Source organism: Etheostoma spectabile, chromosome 12 (genome assembly GCF_008692095.1).
Source record: "Etheostoma spectabile isolate EspeVRDwgs_2016 chromosome 12, UIUC_Espe_1.0, whole genome shotgun sequence".
NCBI classification, from domain to species: domain Eukaryota; kingdom Metazoa; phylum Chordata; class Actinopteri; order Perciformes; family Percidae; genus Etheostoma; species Etheostoma spectabile.
Genome location: NC_045744.1, coordinates 18,545,045 through 18,566,332, shown reverse-complemented (window position 1 = coordinate 18,566,332; position 21,288 = coordinate 18,545,045). Strand labels below are relative to the sequence as shown.

Genomic DNA, 21,288 nt, shown 5'->3' with positions numbered 1-21,288 from the left:
ATGTAGCTCTGGCCTTTACAGGACAAACCTGGGATGCCAGCTTGATTAAGTCTGTTTTTCCATCTCTGTATGCAAGGCAGTTCCACATTCAGTTCAAACTGGCCCACACAGCTAAAATGTACCCTCAGGTCAGTACATTCTTTGAGAAATATAAGTGGATCTGCACAGTCACAAGCAACTGAGTTGGAAGTAGTTCATGCCAGTTATTCCAGAGCAATTGTTAGAACCCCCTCATTGCTCTGGGGTGCAATGTTCTTGCTTTCCCCTCTCTTACATGATTGGCAGTAGACCTGCTGCTAGTCTTGCATTGCCAGACCTTCCTCCACAGTGCTGCGAAGGAGGGTCTGACTAGTCCACACAGCATTCCGGGATGGGAGAAAAACGTGCTCTGGTTTATTGGCATTTCTTTAAACCAATCACAATCGCCTTGGACGGGGCTAAGCACCGAGCGGAGCCCCAGTGCCTTTGCAAAAATAGCCTCAGGAAGGAACTTGTTTTGGTTGGACGTGCACGTGGGGAAGCAAGCTCTGGAATTAAAATTAAAATTAGTGTGTGTGATTAGAATTTTACAAAAAAATAATATATAATTGTCTGTGTTAGCTCGATGTTTCCCGAATCGACAGACTAACCTGCTGCACACACTCATTCTTCTTCTTATATAAGTTCATCAACTTAAAAAAAAGATGCCACATGTGGGGTTCAAAAAACATTCTAGGAAGGAGGGAGCCCTTTCCAAGCAATGTTCGCTAAGTTATATATATATATATATATATATATATATTTTTTTTTTAAGATATTTGTTTTCTGCAGCCAACTCCAAATGTAACATGCAGCTTCTCCTACCTCTGATGGAAAAAGTTATATATTTTAAGCTGTAATATGATTATTATTAATATTATCTAATAATGTGGGTTAAGGGGTTACATTGTCTAAGGTGTCCAGTAATTAACTAATTTATTAATAGAAATACAGTAAAACTTTTGTATGTTAAAATAAAAGAAGGACAGTATGGCCCTGTAAAACTTATTTCATGAATTAATACATTTGTACATTACCTGTCCATACTCATTTAGAGAATATCATGCATTCAAAAGATGTAGATATTTACATTTTTAATTTGTTAAAAGCAATGTGTTTAGTGCAAGAACGACTTCATTATTCTCCAGGTCACCATTTGAGTTGTTTTTATTTTTTCTTCTCGGTGCAAAGGGGAATGCTTTACAAATTTTTAATATAAAAAAAAAAAAGAATGCAAGAACTCAATCATTATCTGTAAGAAAATGATGCAACTAATTCAGTGTTGATGGCGGGATGTATCATGTCTGGAAGGGGATCTTCTCTTGTCCTTAACTATGGGAAAAAAGAAGAAAGGTGGTTAGTGACATTGAGGTTATGAGAGTAGTTTTTAAAAAAGATTAATAGAGAAGCAAGAGCTGTATTCCCTAACCATATCTAAAAATGCAATAACACCAAAACCAATAACATGGTTTTTCTAGCAGAGCAAAACTATGACATACTATGTGCTATCATGTGGATCTCTGCAGAGAGCACCACAAGGACAACGATATATTCCTTGTTTTCAAAGCATCAACCAATAATAATAAAGCATACATCTGTGTAAAAGCTCACATAAACATCATTGGAGTTAATAAAATCTAGCATGTATTGCCTATTGAGATAGTCTACACTATGAACACTAACCACACCCACACACCCACACATCCACACACCCACTTTCAAAAGATACGAGCGGTGTAAAACACATAAAAACCAAATTCTTTTAAGTATGTGGTGTTTATGACCTTGGCCAGTCCAGTTTTAAACCATTTCAATAAACAGAATATTGCAAACAAACTCAAGGTCTGGCAGAAAAACGACTTAAGTAAATAGATTTTTCCAAGTTAGAAGTGTGCATGAGGTTATTTTTAACTTTTGACCTACTTGTCGCACACACTCGTCTCATAAAATAGATGTGCAAGTTATTCTTCCCTTTCCTTAAGAGGCTATGCCACTTGTCAGGCCGCCATTGTAAAAATAAAAATAGGATATACCTTTGTCCAGAATGTTCTCCAGCATGTTCAGGCCTAATTGAATTGAATAGTGGATCCAAAAAGTGCTAGTTGCTACTAGATTTGGGAGAAATCACTCAAACTGGTAAGTAGTCTTAATTAACAGCTACAGAAATGTCTTACTTTGAGCAGCTTTAAGCATTCAGCTGGAAGGAAAACTAACTACAGAATATAATACGATGACTGATGTGCCATGTGTTGTGTCAAATATCAATCAATAAATAAAAAACAAACGTGAATATCTCCTATTTGGATTGAATTAGACCGTGACAAAGCAAAACCTGCACTTTGGAATCCAACTGTTAAAACTCCTAATAGGGTTGTGCAATAAATCAAATTTTAAAATTGGGATTCCGATTTTGGGTGCAACGATCGCAAAAACAGAGTCATTGAGGAAAACTATTAGTTTGTACATTACATTTTAGATTGTCTTATCTTCTGAATGAAAAGCAAAGTTCAAACGGGAAAGGTTTTAAGGGATATTTTAGAGTTCAAGGTGTTTTCCCTGTTTGTTTTTTTAATTCAATAATTGCAACATCTTTCCAAAAAGTCAATGAGTAATAGTGTTAGATAACCGTGATTTCAATACTGAGCAAAATTATTGTCACTATGTTTCATAATCGAGCAGTCCTAACTCCTAAAATAAGAAATGCATGGGTGAATATGCACCTTCTAAGAGGGGGACACGGAGTCAGATTCACATCTGTTTCAACCAATGAAGTTCATCACAACCAGATGGAGGACGGTGTGAGCGAATAGGAAGTCAGCGAAGGCTCTCTCTGGGGAGATGGACAGGAAATCTCCTTTATTCTGTGGGTTGATCTGGATACGAAGACACACTAAGAAAAATGAAAAAGAGAGAATTCAGTTGTTGAATTTTTTTTTTTTATATATACACACTTTAGACCCATAAATAACATTATGAACCACTATTTTCATTATTAGTAAAAAAAAAAAAAAAAAAATTTATTAATTGGTCTATTTAGAAAGTTATTCACTTCAGCACTTATATGGACAGAGTTAGATTTTTGAACTGAAAATAAAGCCCTGCCACTGTTCCTATGGTTACATTCTCACAAACAGGTGGATCTGAATTAAAGATTAATGGTGCATCTGTCAGTATGAACAGGAAAAAACCTGAAACAACGGATTTGGGTACTCAGAAAGCGCAGACCTCCGCCAAGACATGCCCTATCTCACAACATTAATGCAGTGTCAATTTTCACAGATTTTTCCGATTATTTTGACAAAACCTGAAAGCAGCACAATTGCCTTATCACACACTATTGACATAAGCACATTTTGTATTTAATTTAAACGGATTCTTTTTTGGCCCATGCAACACCCTTCCACTAAGTTTCATGAAGTTGGGCCAGTAGTCGTTCTGCTGCTGACAGACAAACAGAGACGGTAATGAGACTTGTAATGTCAGTAATGGAGTCCGATTCAGTCTCCCTAGAGCTATGTAGGCGGTCAATACTAAAACTTCTTCCTCATTGGACCCACAATTTGATTGTATAACAATAATCTATACATTGTGAAGTTTCTTTTCAAACTGATAACCACATTTTAAATACTCAAACAATTCTGAGACATTAAGAAATATTACTAGAAAATTTACAATGGACATAAATTGATATTACGGTGCAGTAGGGTTTAGAGACCATCGGAAATAGGCATCACCAACTATTCTAAAACATATGACTTAACGCTGGTCGCTGGCTCTCTATTTTCCATCCCTGTAAAGTAAACTGAATATCTTTGGGTTGTGATGGGCTATTTTGAGGTCATGAGCATCATATCAACCCAATAGCTCAAGCTTACCCATTCTATTGTTTACTCATGTAGTTATGCTGATATGGGCTCTGAGTAACAGTTTTCATTGTCCTCCACTATGGGAATACAATTGATTCTGAAAGTCCTTAGGTACACCCAGTAGCCAGTTTATTCAGCACACCTAGCTAATACAGATGTTTTCTAATTAGGGCTGCACGATATGAGGAAAATCTCAAATTGCAATTATTTTGACTAACCCATTGTGATTCATATTTGGATATAGGAGGGAATGATAAATTTTTTGGATCATCATTCTAATTGAAAAACAAATAAAAATGTACTATAATCACGCAGTGTGATTTTTGCAAGAATCTGTACCAAACAAAGATGTTTTCCTTTAGGCTGTAGTAGAGGATTTGTAGGTCTGTAGCAACACAATACTTCATTCAGAATGGTTAGACACATATTTTGCTTTTAACAAATACTGCTGATTAATTGTGCAGCCCTAACGCTAATGCAACAAAACCTGCCTTCATGAGGGTTAGAATGCGCTTCTTTAAACTGTAGTGGAGAGACCTGTGTTCAAACAGCTGTATGGCCATTTTGGAGGCTGTATAGTTTGTGATACTTTTGTTTTATTGAATTTTACATTATACATTTTATGACACTAAGGCATTTCTTATTAATATTTAGTCTTATTAGACTGGGTGAATATTTGTATAACCAGGGTTTAAAATTAGCACCATCTACTAGCCAAATGCTGGCAAAATAGGCAAGTGGCTGGTGGATTTGCTTTACTCTCTAGCCAAAAAAACAATGGTAAGCTATTGAGTGGCTGGTAAAAATTGAACGTTCACTAGCCATTTGGCTGGTGCACTAAACGTTAATTTTGCTCCCGGTTTATAACGTAACACAATTAAGTAAAACCACAAACTAAAACTACGAAGTTGAATAAACACCTTTCTACAAACGTTTTAGCAAAACCTTCATGAACGGTTTATTAGAGGGCTTTTGTAACGTTAGTAGACTAGCTAACTTTTAGCTAGCTGTGCCTAATCTGGCAACTGAGTGCACTTTTTAATTCTAATTGAGTAGGTGAACTTTTCCAGACTTATTGTACGTGCTGTATAATTTACAACTCCAGCGGTGGGACGTTAGCATGGTTAGCTAACTTGTGTCTGCACACAGGTTCACTAATGGGCCAGAAGTCCAGGGACCGACTGATACCATTGAAACTGACGCATTGTATAATTCATTGGCAGTGCATAACAACATTTAACGGAATTAGTATTTACCTCCGAGAATGAAAGCGCCCACACACGAGATGAAGCCCGACAGAAAGCTATTGAAGGGGAAGGTGCCAACGAGTAGACAGTAGAGGAACTGCAGCGCTCCTGTCAGCAAGATGTACAGCAAATATGCATCCACCACCTTCAGTTTGTTGGGCGTCGTGGTGGTGTACTCCTCTAGAAACCGAGAGATAACCGATATGACTGAATTCGACATGATTTTGCCGTCTTATTTGCACAAATGAGGTCAACGAGCGAGTTTTGCACAGGTCCACTTCCTTAAGCGAATGAGTGACGTGTCCTCGTCAACCGGAAGCGGCCTTGGTGTCACAAAGAATATATTCCGATTCCGTCGCTTGGAAAGAAGAGCAAAGGGTCCGGTGTTGGCGGAAATAAGCGCCGCCCAACTTACGACAGAGAGGTGTAAAATTTGGACAGATGATTTACTCTGCCAGTATTTCGAGGTGCAGCTGTGTTAACTACATTCTCGATTCTGACCAATTTCCTGGGATCCAAATGGCCCCAGTGACATACAAGTGAAGCTTTTGCAGTTTGGAATTCCACCAAAATTCCCACAAAGAGCACACACCAATAGCCATAACATTACACTAACATAATACGTGTACTTGCCCGCCCAATAATAGTTCCTCCATTGCCAAATAGTCGTTATTATTATTTCATTTTTATTTTTTTTAACTGTGAATGGCCTTTCAGATTTTGTATGACTGTGGAAGATGATTGACTATGACTGTAATAAAAAAAAATAGCGAGTTAAGCTTGTAGCTGGCCGTTGACGCATCTTTCTAGTAGACCATCTTTGTGTTTGGTCAGCTGATCTGTGAACGACTTATGAAACATCAGAAACTAGCCTAATAGACACAGAGGTGTAAATTTTGAAAGCGGATACAGAGAACCGTGTTGTCAAACTCTTAAGTTGATGTAACTAAATGTAGTTAACCAATGAAGCCTGCTACAACACACACAGCTCCGATACAGACCGATTGCGAAACAGAGTAAGTAACTCAGATAGATGAAGAGTCTGGTACAGTAACCTCCTTCCGCACACCGCTGGGCTGATGGCATCAAATGCTAACTGAAATTTAAAAAAAATAATACTGTGTTGTGTCATGTTCCCTTTTAAGGGGATCTGTGTAGTACAATACTGGAGTGCTAGCTATCATTGTGCCAATATCAATTTGGATATTAAAAATAAATGTTCTTAAACTTAGATGTGTTATATCCATGTGACATTACACTTAATTACAGCATTTTATAAATGTAACCACCTAACAGTTTTAATGTAACCCAACTGCTGTAACCAGTAAGTACATGAATAGGGGGTTCAACAATTGTAAAATCAGTGATTAAAAAGAAGTCTATAACTGGCTCACTTTAACTTACATAATCTGTACCGTAGGGCTATTATTTATGTAGGGTTTTTATTAATGACCAGGACCCCACACAGGAGTGGCTTGTGACGGAATGGGATGTCTTGGCCTGCCACTCCTGTCAAACAGTTTTTTTGTTTTTTAATTTGCATTTACTGGAGAGAAGAGCAGCTGTGAGTGACACTCCAAGGTGAGCCAGTTGACTGGATGACTCAGCATGTTACAAATGCATGTTGACTGTACGTATGGCACAGTAAACTTCCTGAAATTTAAATTACTCGTAAAAGGTCAGAGGTAATCGTGATAAATATTGACCGTTGCTGCTGCTATGGCTTTGATTGCCAGCATGGTGGCTGTAAATGGGACACTCCTGGGCGGGTTTGGTCCATTCAAACAATGATAACCTGTTAGTATGGTACATTCAGCGTGTGTGGAATAATTCCTGTACTACCTATTGTCTCTTTGTTCTTGTTTCTCTCTTATTAGACCAAGTTCTGTGACTTCAGTCTGGAGCTGGTGGCCGTCCTGGCGTCCAACCTCCATGTCCCTTTTAAAAACTACAGAGTCCAAGATTCTTGCTTGTAAGAATGTTTTGACAGATACTCGCAGATTTTTAAATCACAATAAAGTAATATAAATGGAGCTAAATACTTGTAATGATATTTAAATGGCTGCTAACTCTTTATGAAATATCTAAATGAGCCTCTGCAAGTGTAAAACGTCACTAGCTATATAGTCTCGCATTGCCAGACCTTCCTCCACAACACTGCGGAGGAGGGTCTGGCAAGTCAACACAACATTTCGGGATGGGAGAAAAATGTGCTCTGGTGTATTGGCATTTCTTTAAACCAATCACAATTGTCTTTGGCGGGGCTAAGCACAGAACATTTAAAAGGTGTTTTAGTCGTGCAACAGAAAACTCAGGTTGGACAGATAGTCTAGTTATAACTGTCTGGATTTACCCTGCAGAGATCTGAGGAGCAGGTAACCATAGTCCTCCTGAATCGCCCAGAGCTTAAATGCCAACTCAAAGAAAGCGAAAAGTAACAGACATCCGGCAGAAAAGAGTTGCATCTGGTATTTCTGGCGGCACCCGGAGCAATCCTGGAAGTGGAACGTTGAGTGGCTATAGACTACTAGCAATACAACTAACACAGAACCTCACTGAGGGTGTACTGATCAGTTCCTCCTCTATGTCTGGTTACAACAGGTATTCAGAATGACCTATGGGCTCGGTTTGTGACCCTGCCAAACCAGGATAGAATATGGACTCTGACCCTCACCAACAAGGCGCTGCGCAAACCTGCAGAACCGGGTACGACCCTCCTCTCAGTCTTAGTTTGTGTATTTGGAGACAACGGCTTTACTTCTAGAGTGCTGTATGCAGTAGAAGACTCATGTCTGTCATCCTCCTTTTCCTCTAGCCCACAAGACTCCCCTGGTGATGGTCCACGGCTTTGGAGGAGGGGTGGGCCTGTGGATCAGGAACATGGACGCGCTGAGTCGGTTACGGCCTGTTTACGCCTTTGACCTCCTGGGCTTTGGTAGGAGCTCCAGGCCTTCCTTCCCCTCAGATGCTGCCAAGGCAGAGGAACAGTTTGTTGACTCTATTGAGCAGTGGAGACAGTCTGTAGGCCTGGAGAACATGATTCTGCTGGGACACAGTCTGGGGGGGTACCTGGCTACCTCCTATGCTATCCAGTACCCATCTAGGTAATAATACTAATGGGACATCATGTAAAGCTTGAGATGAGGGGCAGCTGCAGAACAGAATACTTGCAGCCGGCAGTGGTTGAGGGTTTTGTTTGAGAATAAAGGACTTCAGTAAGTCATGTATTATAGACAGACCATTAATGAAGGCAGGTATTGTATATGAATAGTGAACAATGAATTTGTCATGTTGATAATTAACCTGATTCATATCTAAAATTCAGAAAACTGAATTTCAGTCAGAAAGATCAGCAATAATCAAATACAGTGTCACACTATTGTTTCAGTTGCTACAGTTTTTGTACCTGACAAAATATTGTTTAATTCATTTATTTAGGATATCCGTTGTAAATTCATTTCAGTTGTTTGGAATAAATGTAATTAAAATTTTTGCCAGTCAGATATAATCTCGATTGGCACTAATCATTTTCCACAACCTCCAGGAAAATCCACAGTAATTTATGCTGTGGTTGTTTTGCCAATTATTGTAGAACACTGTATTTATGATTTAGTTCTATTGAAGTTTGTTACTTCATACAGGTGCTATCAACATAATAAAAATGTCATGCTCTTAAGGGAATAGTTTGCCATTTTGGGATACAATTCACTTATTTACTTTTTTGCTGAGAGAAAGATACCACTCTCATGTTTGCATGGTAACTATGGAACTACAACCAGCGACCAGTGAGCTTAGTTTAGCACAAAGATGGAAAACAGCTAGCCTAGATCTGGCCTGCAGGACTATTTCTGGGCCAGTTGCTGTCACATCTAGGAGTCTCTGCAGACTCCAGGAAGTGACTGTGCCAAGAAATAGCCCAGAACACAATCCGCCATAACTGGTCACTTCTACACTCCAGCTTTCGTAGAGATTAAACAAACACGCTGTGAAGTGTCGACTAGTAAGAGGGGCAAAGGGGCAGATTTTGTTTGCTTTGGACTGAGTCGGGCTAGCTTTTCCCTCTGTTTCCATTCTTTACGCTAAGCAAAGCTATGCTACTTGGCTGCTAGCTGTAGCTTTATTTTTCCTGGGGTATCGAACTTCTCATTTAATTCTCAGCAAGAAAGCTAATTTATTATTAGTATTATCAAGTTAGATTGTTTTCAAAATTGTATCACCGTATTGTCTAGACCTGGAAAGCAAAACAATCAAAAATGTTCTCTACAGCCGATGTGTCCTATATTTGGCGCCCCCTAGTGCTAGTATCTAAAAAGACAGCAATGCACACCTCTGTGTGCTAGGATGATGTCAAATAAATGCCAGTTGATACAAAGTTATTATAATAAATAATATATTCTGCTTTCTGCATGCAGAGTGTCACATCTTATCCTGGTGGACCCCTGGGGTTTCCCCGAGCAACCCGAGACACAAACCCAAGAGGGACAAGGACAGGGGACAGAAGTGGTGAAGAGGCCCCCCCTGCCGCGCTGGGTAAAAGCTATTGCAGCGGTGGTTTCCCTTTTCAACCCACTAGCTGTCATTAGAGCAGCAGGCCCATGGGGTAAGATATGTTGTTGTTTATTTAATATTGTGCTGTGCTACATTATAACTCTTTCCACTCATACAGTATGTCATCGATTCAGGTCCGGGCTTGGTGAACAGGTTCCGTCCTGATTTCAAAAGGAAATTCGAAGATCTGTTTGAGGATGACACTATGACACAGTATATCTACCACTGTAATGCACAAACCCCGAGGTAAGACCAAAGTAACACACAACATTTCATCACCTTTTTTAATAACGGTCACATTTTTTAATTACGGAGCATAATCCCTTTTTAAAAAGTTGACCAGTTGCCTAACACCTTTTTATTTCCTTTCCTCCTCCCAGTGGTGAGGTGGGTTTCCGGGCCATGTCAGAGTCTCTGGGCTGGGCCAAGAGGCCCATGCTTCAGCGGGTTCACCAGCTTCCCCCCTCTATGCCCCTCACCATGCTGTATGGAGCACAGTCCTGGGTGGGCAGCTCGTCCGGGGACAAAGTGGCTCAGATTAGGGACCAGGCCTACACCAAAGTGCTGGTGAGTACAGATGCAGAGCAGAGTCATGAGGAAGATATTATCCAGTTAGGAGTCTAAACGGTGCCGTCCAGCTTTAAATTAGTATAATTTTAATTCCATTTAAATGAGTGTTTTCTTCTTCATGTTGTGCTGTATGATTGCTGACGGTTTGTGTTATCTTTTTCCCCCCTAATTTTTCCGTTGTGCAGCTGATAGATGGTGCGTCTCACCATGTGTATGCTGATCAACCAGAGGAGTTCAACAGTGTGGTAGAAAATGTATGTAACTCTGTTAACTGATTGTGCGTGCGTGCGTGCGTGCGTGCGTGTGTATAAAGATTCAGTCAATTCATGGGGGTTTTACCCTTGGCCTGTGGAGCATGCTGGATGGTTATGTGTTGGGGCATATCAAGACATCATGTTGTAGCTCAACATGAGTTTGAGTGTTATTTGGTTCTAAATCCTGTTGTCATAGTAACAGGTTATCAATATATTATTGTAGTAAAGTTCTCTAGTCATTTGTAAGCTGATATGTTTGTTTTTTCAATTAAGGGTTGTAAGTAAATGATTTATTTATAACATGATGGAATTTGTCATATAGAGAAGGCATTGATCTTAATTCAGTGCTAAATTATTTTGCCAATTGTTACATTTTTGACACTAAATGAGACACGCACACCGCTCTGGATGCACTGGGTTTTTGTGTTATCAAGTAGCCACATGGCTACACGGTTTATGTGCCTGACATGAAGTATTGTATGAGATATTTCTTCATTGATCCCTGTATTACTTCAAAATATTGTTCCCCTGTATAAAACAGCTGATGGTATTTTATACCTTGAAAACAATAAAAGCTTATTTGACAAACTGCTACTGTAGAGATCGACATGTGATGCACTTTGTGGCCCAACCAGTAGAGGTCAGTAACCATTCTTACTAGTTTTACAGGGGCTTCTGCCTGTCAGCTGTGGAAATGGATAGTGTTAAGGCCAATCCAAATGCAATCCAAAAAATGTATATGTTAAAGCACACAAATATTACTAGTTAAATATACAATTAAAAGTGCTAGTTATGAAGGTTGAATTGCCCTATCATTGTTATATTTATGATTTAACTGAATTATCACTACTGATTATGTTTCAACAGCTTTTTATTGTTGCAACTGGTCAAGGTGGAGCTAATTTAACTATTTTACATAATGTTGATTTAGTTAAACTATAGCCATCGATAAACGTAGTAGAGTAAGAGATAAGAACCAATATTTCACTCTGAAACAAATGAGACGTATCATAAAAGAAAAAATAGTCAAATAAAGAACCTTTGATTGCATTACACCACTGCTGCCTGTGCTTAAACTACAGGATAGCATGTTCAGGTTCATTTTGTTATACTCTATCGTCATCCTATCAGTGGTTTAAGAAATATTCAATATTGGAAACCTCTTATAGTGATCACAGTTACAGTGATCAACCGCTTATATGGATCAAAAAGCTTGGGATACAGTCCTTTCTATATAAATGCAGTTTAAATAAATTGCTTCTCATGGTTTGAGTTTTTGAGGAAAACATTTATAAATATGGTTTATAGTAATTTGTTCATATATAACTGTCTAACTTCATTCCCAATATACATTTAATTATTTTCTTTGACAAAGATCAGAATATTTTATGAATATGTTTTCAAACTCTGCTACCAGTTTGGTATTGATAGCCAACAGTTTATTTTCAGCCCTGTTAAAATACATTGTAATGATAACAGCACAATGCTATTTTAGGCTATATTTTGAATAACAGTAAGCTGTATTTTATAAACAGTACTGTATTATATTGTATTTTAACTATACACAGTACAGTAATTTGATTTGGTCATTTCAGCAGCGCTTGAAACAGCTGTACTGTCAAAACAGTCAATACAATTCAGTAAATCGGAAGCTGTCCATTTCATTACCTTATAATTATGTAATACATATGCAAATGTTAGTTATATGGTGAGCTGCATAAGAAATATAGAAAAAACACTTAACTTAACAGTGATCAATTTGAACTCGACAGAAAAAGTAAAAATACTAGAATATAAAAATACTAACTACTCCAAGAACATAAATAAGCAAAAAGCAACAGTACAGAAGTGTTTTCAACGAAATTAACTTAAAACATAAAAAGTTAATGTACTCATTAGACAGCAGAATGGCCCGGTCAGTGATGTATTATATATATGTTATTATTGATGTATTAATGTTTTGTATGTAAGGTTTAAATGTGAAAAGTGGCTGGTAAATAGCTGGTAAATTAATGCATTGGAGTAAAAAGTCTGTAATTCCCTGTAAAATGCAGTGGATTGATGTATAGCACAGCATAAAGTCCACGCACCCCAAAAATTGTGCTTAAATACCTGAGTAAATATAACTTTGTTAGACTCCACCACTGCCCGTCTTCCCAAGCAGGTCTTAAGACTGCAGCTAGTCAGTCAAACAGAGACTACATCAGCACGTTATGCAACATATCTTGAATGATGAAAGGCAGCAAGGGTGTGTCCCCTGACATTACAGTTGCAACAAGTCACTATACAGGAAATTATCCCTCATGCAACACACTTTTTTTCCAAGATATAAAACGGTTGATTCCAGAAATGAAACAGGTAGCCACTTGCTTTCTCTCTGATCCCTGGATTACATTATGATTAGTCTTTCATTGCCAGACTTATCTCCACAGCGCTGTGGAGTAAAGACTGGCTACACTACACATATATTATGTGACAGAAAAAAAACTTTTAATCCATTCATGGCTCATGAAAGTTTTATATTGACCCCAAGCCCCGGACGCAGCGACGGTGGCTCTGCTAAATAGTCTCGGGAGGGAACTTGTTTTAGTGGAACATTTACACACTGAAAAGAAAAGAAAAAAATGGCCTCAACAAAATTAAATGAAGTTATCTGTTCACACTTACAATTTACACATACAATTTAAATTGGCTGGATGCATGGTTAAAATTAATTTGCTCTTACCAGTGTTTCATCGTGTGTAGGTCATCCAGGTCCCAAAACATCCCAGTTGGATAGTAAATGCTGTAGTCATGTTCTTTGTTCTTCCCCGAAAGAACCAAGCAGCCGGGCCTTGTTTAACAATCTAAATTTTCTTCAAAACTTGCCATTTTCAACATGCGGCTTGCTAGCTCGAAATTTGTTGTTTCCACAGTTTAAGAACGGCAACACACACAGAAGGGGAGGAACGTCAGGCAATTATCCTGGAAATGTATTTTTACTTGATCCAGATGATCCAGTCAAGACTTGTCTAATGATATACGGAGATAGGAGTCAGGCCAGTATTTCAGTGTAAGGTTTATTACCATCACAATATACAATACAGAAAAAAAAACATTCCAGGTAGATATGGTAGATAAATATTGTTATATTAATAAAATACTTTCCTTCACATTGTACTTTGAGTGGTCACGTTAAAAAGACGGGAACCAGGTAAAGCTAAGGCGAGTTAAGACCACTGTGGTGTGGTCTGACATGGTTTCCTAGGATTCACAGCAGTGACAAGTCCCAATTTTGCAGGCAAGTTGCAATATACTGTAAAACTGACTACAGTGTTTTATATTACACACACACACACACACAACACACACACACACATGATGGAGTATCACACACAGAACAACATCTGTGAGAATTCTTTCTAAGGAAACCTTTAGCTTTGCATTCTGAAAATGCAAAGCGTTTTATGAGTGGTAACTTGTTGATTTTCAAAATCAAGGAGGCATTATTTGCCTTCTATCTAGTGATTAAAATAACCTTTTTGGCAATTTCCTTATAGATTTTACTTTTTAATTTAATTTATAGTTTTCAGTCAAGTGTGACCAAAAATCATGGGAAATTACAATAATTTGCCTTTTGCAAAATGTCACAGCCAATTTCAACATCATTCCCTTTAAAAACATCTCACAAGACCCTTCCTTCATGTAAGCCATGTGAGGTTCATTTTGTCTGACAACACTTTTCACATACTTTTCATCCTATGCAAAGCTATAGGGATAATAGACACACAATATTTACATTATCACGCAATAACCTAACCTGGCATTATGCACCTCCACATGCTTCAGTGTCTTAAAACGCACTAGTGTTAGAACAGTCTGTGTAATCTGACAGTTTTGTAACTTCAATCTGCGTATGCTTGTTAACTACAGCACTGTGTTTGCTGTTAGTATATTTTTAAGCCTCCTGCATACATCACCACAGTTTAGACATCTCAGAGCAAGGCAGAAGTGTGAATACTGATAATGCTACATTTGCTAATTGTCTATTCATAGTTTTAAAAATATCAAAAACAGTTTTTGCTGTAGTACAAAATAATCAAGATGGTTTAAGATACAGGAAGATTACACATTTTTCATATAGTTAAAGGCTTTTGGTTCATACTTTATACGTAAAAAGTAATAGGACAGGAAGTGATGTTGCCCCTCATTGCTCAAGAACGACAATATCAGCCACTCCGTGCACTTGTGTGAGCTGTTTACAGTCAAGAGACGCCACCAGCTTTCTGGGTCCAGGCTGGGTGGGGATGAAGTGTTCTGTCAGTGTCACTATAGAGTGGCCGCCTACATCACTGAAAAGGGAAAAAAGGAGTAGTGGAGTATTAGTATGGAGAAGAAATTGTTGGGGGAATGTGTGGGTGAAAGAGATAAGGAGTCAAAAGAGAAGGAGCTATTTAATGTTCTTACCCAACAACCACTTCATGGCCCTCCTGCAGACCCAGGCCCTCCACTCTGAACACCACTCCCTTTAGCATACGTGGCAACGGGTTGGTGAAGGTAATCTTGGCTGCCATTTCCTTCCCAACAAAAGCATCTCCCAAAGGCTGCCAGAGGGTAATTCAAAATGAGTCAGGAGGCGTGAACAAAACATTTGCCTAGAATATTCCTTTGCTCCTTTGTGAATTATGTTCTATTCTAGAAGCAATCTTAAACATCTACAGAAAATCAAAAACATACTGTGATTTTGAGGTCAGGTGTGCGGAGCCTGAAGGAGGTCTGGTTGGCTAATACTTGCTGGGTCTCATTGACTCTTCCAGACAGGGTCAGCATCAGAGCTGCCTGATCCACCAGCTGGTTTTGGTACTGTTGGTAGGGCAGCACCCACTCAATGGTCTTTTCTGTGTGGTGCAGAGGTACAGAAAAGGTTCGGGGCTCAGTATGCACCATTTTCACCATGCAAGTTTTACTTTCTTTTGTATTGTTAGCTTATTAGATTTGCATAAAGCCTCGAAACAGGGGGAAACAGCAAGCCTGGCTCTCTCCAAAGGTAACAAAATCCCCCTACTGGCACTTTCAAAGCTCACTAATCTACATAACTTCTTTGTTTAATCCAAAATTGCTTATTAGCAAAGCTCCCCTGGCTGTTCCAGTGCATTACATTGCATTAAAGCAAGACTACTGTATTCACTTCTGAAACAAGAGACAACACATTCTTTCCCACAAATGAAAAGTCATGGGCAATTAAACATACCCTTGCTTAATTTGAATTAATGTCAGGGGTTTTGCTGCTGCAGCCGTTTTGGGTCTTGTATGATGTTTAGCTCCCAAGTTTAAAACCCAGATACATACGCTTGTTTTAACCCTGAATTAACACATTTTTAGGCCACTTGGGGACAACAGAAATAGGCAGTAAACACCACGCTGAGCTACTATCGCCTTTTGCGTTGCTATGACAAAGTTAGCAAACAGTTGCTTCATAGACACGGAACAGCATTAGCATTCATCACTCTCGTTTTAGCTCTAGTTTGGTCTCCACCCACTCCTAGGGAATAATAACCAGCTAGTTGTTAACTTTGTCTGTCTGCTGTGTGATTATTGACTGACAGTGATGGGAATAACGGTGTTATAAATAACGGCGTTACTTTTTCAGTAACGAGTAATCTAATTGATTACTCTTTCTATCTTAATAACGCTGTTACCGTTACTGCCAAAAAATGCGTCGCGTTACTATAACTGAAGCTGTTTTTTTTCAGACCAGCTAGATCTCAGAGCCCAGAAGCAAAGACTTTTTGTAATTTTTTTTACTTCCTCGGTTAGTGGGCAGTGCACGAGACAAGCGCATAAATGCTAACGATTCTCTGAGGTTTGCATTTTGTTGTAGTTAGTTTTATATTTTTCTAGTTAGTTTATTTATTTATGTGCATTTTATGGATTGCTATCTAACAATATAAAGTGTATGTACTTATTAGCCACTGTTTAGAGATTTTATTTATTTATATATTTAAGTATCTTTTGGTTTTTAAGTGTCATGCCTCTGGCGTTTTCCTCAGCTTAATGAATTAATTTATTTGTGTGTGTGTGGGGGGCAATTTGTGCTACATTTACATGTACTTTCTATGAAAAGGGCTACATAAATAAAGTCTGATTGATTTAAAAATAAGAAAATATTGATTATAGCAGCCTTAAAGCTTGGTGGACAGCCTACCTTCATTGGGCAAAAGCTCCACATGCATCTGCTCCTTCTTAATAGTTCCCTTCAGCACACCCGTGTAGTACATGACAGCCACCTGGCTGTGCAGAGTGGTCCTACGCGGCTGTGAGCTCAGGTTCTTCACCAGGATGCTCAGCTGGGCGTCAGCACCCATCCTGGGCCCCTCGCCCTCCATCTTTACCTCCAAGCACACATCCTCCGCCATGGCCGACGAGTAGACATCTGGCTTGCTGCCATAGCGACTGGCAGTCTCCACAGCGATGCGTTCCTCATCCGAACCTGATACAGATGCAGGAAAATGTAAGTGTGTGCACCTCATTCTGTCTGATGTTTCAGGATTTATTGACAGACACAAAAGATAAGACATGGGTCCTTCAAACTCAGCAAACAGAGATGCATATTTTAATGTTGTGAAGAGCAGGCGAACAGTTGAGGGGTCAGATGAGGGAAAGCTACAGTGAAATGATCTATGCGGCAAGAAAGGATCAGAATCAGAATCAGAAATACGTTACTGATCCCCGAAGGGAAATTGTGTGTTACAGTTGCCAGAAGTATATAAATATCAGAGCAGAAATATAAATAAAAGAAATATAAGGAATGTGGATATGTAGGGTATTTACTTAGTTACAGGAATTTTATGATACAGTACTTACATAATTAAGGAATTCTAGGTGAACAGTAATGATGAATAAATAGTAGCAGCTATTGTCCAGATTAAAACTAACTAAGTGTCTGTGTGTCAGACACTTAGCGGGAGGAGTTCTAAAGTTTGATGGCCACAGGCAGGAATAACTTCCAGTGGCGCTCTGTGGTGCATTTTGGGGGAATAAGTCTTGCACTGAAAGTGCTTCTGTGTTTGAGCAGCAAGCCATTGAGTGGGTGGGAGACATTGTCCAAGATGACATGTAGTTTGGACAGCATCCTCCTCTCTGACACCACCGACAGAGAGTCCAGCTCTACCCCCACAGGATATTAAATCCTGACCTTTTAAGATTTCTCCGGGTAGTTTTGAAATAATGATTCTGGAACATTAATCTGGGATAGAAATGCAATAAGCAAAGTATGATATGCTTGCCAGTACCTTCTGGGTGTTTGTACAGGTGTGTGATGTCTGCCCGCTCGTCGGAGCCCACTGCTTTAGTACTGATGCAGTGGCCGACAGCTTTCTTCTCACTTTGGATCTGTCGGAAAGTACCGTCCAGTTTCCTCTGCCAGTAGATCTTATCACTGTTTACCTGATTAAAAAATACCAACAAGTACATGAGAAGTTTTCCTTTCATACTGATGATGAAGTTGAACCAAGGTGTGCATCAGTCTTATTCACTGTTAATCTTTTATTCGTACAAGTGGACAGGGTAGACATTCTCTCTTTGTTATTCTGCGTTGAATAACACAAGTGCGTAATGTTCTTGATCTAGCGAGAGACAGGGATCCAAGAAAGTAGTCCCTATTCGAAAAGAATACACGCTGCTAGAGAAGCACATATTGATATCTATTAAATCTAAAGGTTTCACAATTCATGCTTGATTATAGTTATTCCAGCTCCAGAGAGCACCTTTTTAAACCCTCTATGCCTGCAATTTAGTTTGACCAGCTTCCTCTCACTTTGGTAATGCATCAAAATGAACCTCAAGAGAACTAAAGAACAATGTGCACCTGCCAATTTCTGGCACTTACCTCGGCAAAGACAAACGGCGTGTCGTGTTTGAGGTAGACCTGGCCAGAGCGGATGGCGTTGACAGAGGCCGGGCCGCAGCGGAAGGTGCCCTGGCTCGTTTCCTGGGGAGTAGAGTCAACAGCCTGCCAACCTCCATGACCAGGGGGCAGGTCTGGTCTTGCCAACCAGCAGTCATTCCACACGTGGAAGTTCCTACATGGGATTATGTTATATTAAGGGCCTATTTCAAGTAATATTAGACATTGTTTTGCCAAGATTTAGATACTTAGCTTACCATAAAGGCAGATGGAACTAGGGGGGAAACAGCTACCTTTTTTTTTTTTAATTAGGAAGCGTTGGTGGTCGGATTTAGTTACTTTTGGGCAAAGCCAGGCTCGCTCAACTAAGGTAAGCTAACTTTCTCCAGGCTTAGCTTCATATCTAACAACAAATAATAGAGTGGTATCTTCTCATCTACCAAAAAATAATTATGAATATTTCCCAAAAGTTTTGAACTTCATTTTAGTTTCAGATTTGTGTTACTGTGGCTTTATGAAAATGCATGCAGGTCAGACAAAAGGGGCATCCAACATTTGTGGAGCAAGTATCCATACAATGTTGTGGAAAGTGCTAATTAGGAATTAGCACTTGTGGATGTTACATGAATTATTGATGCAAATGAAGCTGGCTGACCTACCATTTTGCTACACTGCAACAACTACCTGGTGTACCTTTGCTAGGGATGATCAAGAAATGGCACCCATCATTCTAGGGACATTTAAGGGACACAACACTACCACAGAGTAGATAGATACCAAATGAACCTCCGCAGTCTGAGAGGAGTTGCAAATAATTCAACCGGCATGATGTCTCTGAGGTGTCAAGTTAGAGGGGACTGCTTTTGGAGCAGATCTAAATATATGGCACATTCCTAAGGTATGGATTTAGCAGCAGGCAATTTTCCTTGCATGGTGTGCTGGCCATGTAAAGTTACATTTCTTACCACACAGAGTCCCTATTGAGGTAGTCAATCAGCTTCATGTTCTCATCGAAATACACATCTGTGGTGAGGGATACATCAGTATCATGAGCTGACTGGAAGTTGGTCACACTGCGGGCGGGTATGCCAAGACATCGCAGCACTGGCAACAAAGACAGACAGAGAGATCCATTAAAACTCAATTTACAGGTCATTTGATGAATGAATTATGTTCCCAGATGCTTAGACTTGAGCATAATGACTTCCGACATTTCTGCTACAGTATGATGGCATTTGCATGGTTGCATGGAACTTTACCATCCCCGCTGAATGAAAGCAACACATGTAGCTCTATCGGTAAAAAAAGTAGGAGGTATGACAGGAATGCCAATGCGAGGTATTTAGAGTGTGAACTATGGCTTGCTATCAGGTGCTACGGTCATGAATGAAGTATTCTGATACAGAGCAATAAATGCTAATGAAAAGGGCCAGGGGCAGGAAGCCCTGACCATGATCTTTTGACTGTTAATCTAATTCACATGAACACTGGGAACTTTGTGGTATTCACACATGCACATACACATACACACACACAGCACGCGTGCGCACACATACACACACACAACACGTGACACACACATTCAGAGCAGTCTCTTCGCACGCCTCTACCATAAAGTATAGCTTTCCAACCTGTCTCCACATAAACACACATATTCCTCTCACACACACACACACACACACACACACACACACACACACACACACACACACACCACACACACACACACACCGTCACATGTTCTCTGTTTTAATAATAATAATAATAATAATAATAACATTAATAATACATTTTATTTAACAGCGCCTTTCTAAGTACCCAAGGTCGCTTTACAGACAATAAAAAAACAGATACAGGGAACAGAAAAGTGTAAACAGTTATGAAAAAACTGTTGGTGGGTTTTGAGTCTAGTTTTGATGTTTTTTAATGTTGCTCACCTGTTGTAGTGATCCCAGAGAACACCCAACACTGTCCATATGACACAGGCGTTCCGTTGGAAGACAAATACTTCCTCAGGATCTCCACGCTGCTGCTCCACGCTGACGGAGAGACTCCATCGGAGTAATCCCCAGACCAGTTCCCCACCAGAACCCCAAAGTCATCCTGAGCATTTATCTGAAGGGAGGATGATGACGCAGTCAATTACAAAGGACTGCTCTCATTCACTGATTAAAATGATAATTTTCCAAGGAGAACATGATTAGGGCCCTGGCTACTAATGAAGACTCTGGGGTCACGTGCTCTGCATTGTTCCTGGAAATATGTTTTTGTTTTTTAGTAACCTGAGGTTAGCTACAACTTATGTTTTAAACACATGGAGGGTATTTCATAAGCTTTTGGCAGAACGTTGAATATATTTCAATTTCACTACGTGTCCGTCCTACACAGTATATTTAACCGCCACAATTGTATTCCTGGCAGTGTGGCTTTAAAACAGCATATTATGTTGGTAAACAACATTCATAGCAAGTACATTGAAAGGTTTACTGAATAAATCAAATATAAGCATCGGGGGACTTGAACTCATGCCCTAAGTATTTCTAATATCCGGAGACAGTAGGATGTTAATATAAATCTTAAACTTACCATGGCAGATATGACTCTAACCACATTGACAGGATCCCCTCGACCAGATGGCGGCATGTCACTCTTTTCCAGGATAAACAGACATGCTTCCAGGATTCCCTCATGAAACTACAGCCAGAAAAAAATGCAGATCCTCAGCAAAGAAAAGTAGTTCATTCAAACACACAGTACCTCTCCGTTCTCCTCCATCCATACACCCCACCCTAAAACCTGCGACCCTCAGACACTGGCCTGCTCTCCATTCCCCACACCAGACTCTGTACCTTTGGAGACAGAGCCTTTAGTGTTGCAGCCCCATCCCTCTGGAACCACCC

The 21,288-nt window shown here is 39.5% G+C and overlaps 3 protein-coding genes across 4 annotated transcripts in view; 1 reads left to right on the top strand and 2 right to left on the bottom strand.

The window, feature by feature from the left end:
* Nucleotides 1-1,161: 1,161 nt before the first annotated feature.
* Nucleotides 1,162-5,489, bottom strand: dad1 (defender against cell death 1). The gene is made up of 3 exons (XM_032532224.1): nucleotides 5,141-5,489; nucleotides 2,739-2,908; nucleotides 1,162-1,350 (listed from the first exon to the last, which is right to left on the bottom strand). The coding sequence occupies exons 1-2, from the start codon at nucleotides 5,349-5,351 to the stop codon at nucleotides 2,778-2,780; spliced, it is 342 nt and encodes a 113-aa protein (XP_032388115.1). The 5' UTR covers nucleotides 5,352-5,489; the 3' UTR covers nucleotides 1,162-1,350; nucleotides 2,739-2,777.
* Nucleotides 5,490-5,931: 442 nt separating this feature from the next.
* abhd4 (abhydrolase domain containing 4, N-acyl phospholipase B) overlaps nucleotides 5,932-21,288 on the top strand; it is a 25,843-nt gene continuing 10,486 nt past the window's right edge. The window contains exons 1-8 of one of the 2 annotated variants that reach the window (XM_032532219.1): nucleotides 5,932-6,147; nucleotides 7,009-7,103; nucleotides 7,733-7,837; nucleotides 7,947-8,235; nucleotides 9,544-9,731; nucleotides 9,814-9,925; nucleotides 10,060-10,246; nucleotides 10,435-10,524. In XM_032532219.1, coding sequence (XP_032388110.1) covers nucleotides 6,095-6,147; nucleotides 7,009-7,103; nucleotides 7,733-7,837; nucleotides 7,947-8,235; nucleotides 9,544-9,731; nucleotides 9,814-9,925; nucleotides 10,060-10,246; nucleotides 10,435-10,524 — 1,119 coding nt within the window. In that variant the 5' untranslated portion in view covers nucleotides 5,932-6,094. Of the gene's footprint in view, nucleotides 6,148-7,008; nucleotides 7,104-7,732; nucleotides 7,838-7,946; nucleotides 8,236-9,543; nucleotides 9,732-9,813; nucleotides 9,926-10,059; nucleotides 10,247-10,434; nucleotides 11,103-21,288 lie in introns of those variants that run through there. The other variant, XM_032532218.1, reaches the window with a different exon arrangement.
* The window catches only part of tgm1l1 (transglutaminase 1 like 1), a 21,620-nt gene continuing 14,184 nt past the window's right edge, over nucleotides 13,853-21,288 (bottom strand). The window contains exons 6-14 of the mRNA XM_032532212.1: nucleotides 20,975-21,082; nucleotides 20,326-20,503; nucleotides 19,354-19,492; nucleotides 18,371-18,563; nucleotides 17,775-17,928; nucleotides 16,688-16,972; nucleotides 15,220-15,380; nucleotides 14,950-15,086; nucleotides 13,853-14,834 (exon numbers count right to left, since the gene is read on the bottom strand). Of these exons, the coding sequence (XP_032388103.1) occupies nucleotides 14,690-14,834; nucleotides 14,950-15,086; nucleotides 15,220-15,380; nucleotides 16,688-16,972; nucleotides 17,775-17,928; nucleotides 18,371-18,563; nucleotides 19,354-19,492; nucleotides 20,326-20,503; nucleotides 20,975-21,082 (1,500 nt within the window). The 3' untranslated portion in view covers nucleotides 13,853-14,689. The remainder of the gene's footprint in view (nucleotides 14,835-14,949; nucleotides 15,087-15,219; nucleotides 15,381-16,687; nucleotides 16,973-17,774; nucleotides 17,929-18,370; nucleotides 18,564-19,353; nucleotides 19,493-20,325; nucleotides 20,504-20,974; nucleotides 21,083-21,288) is intronic.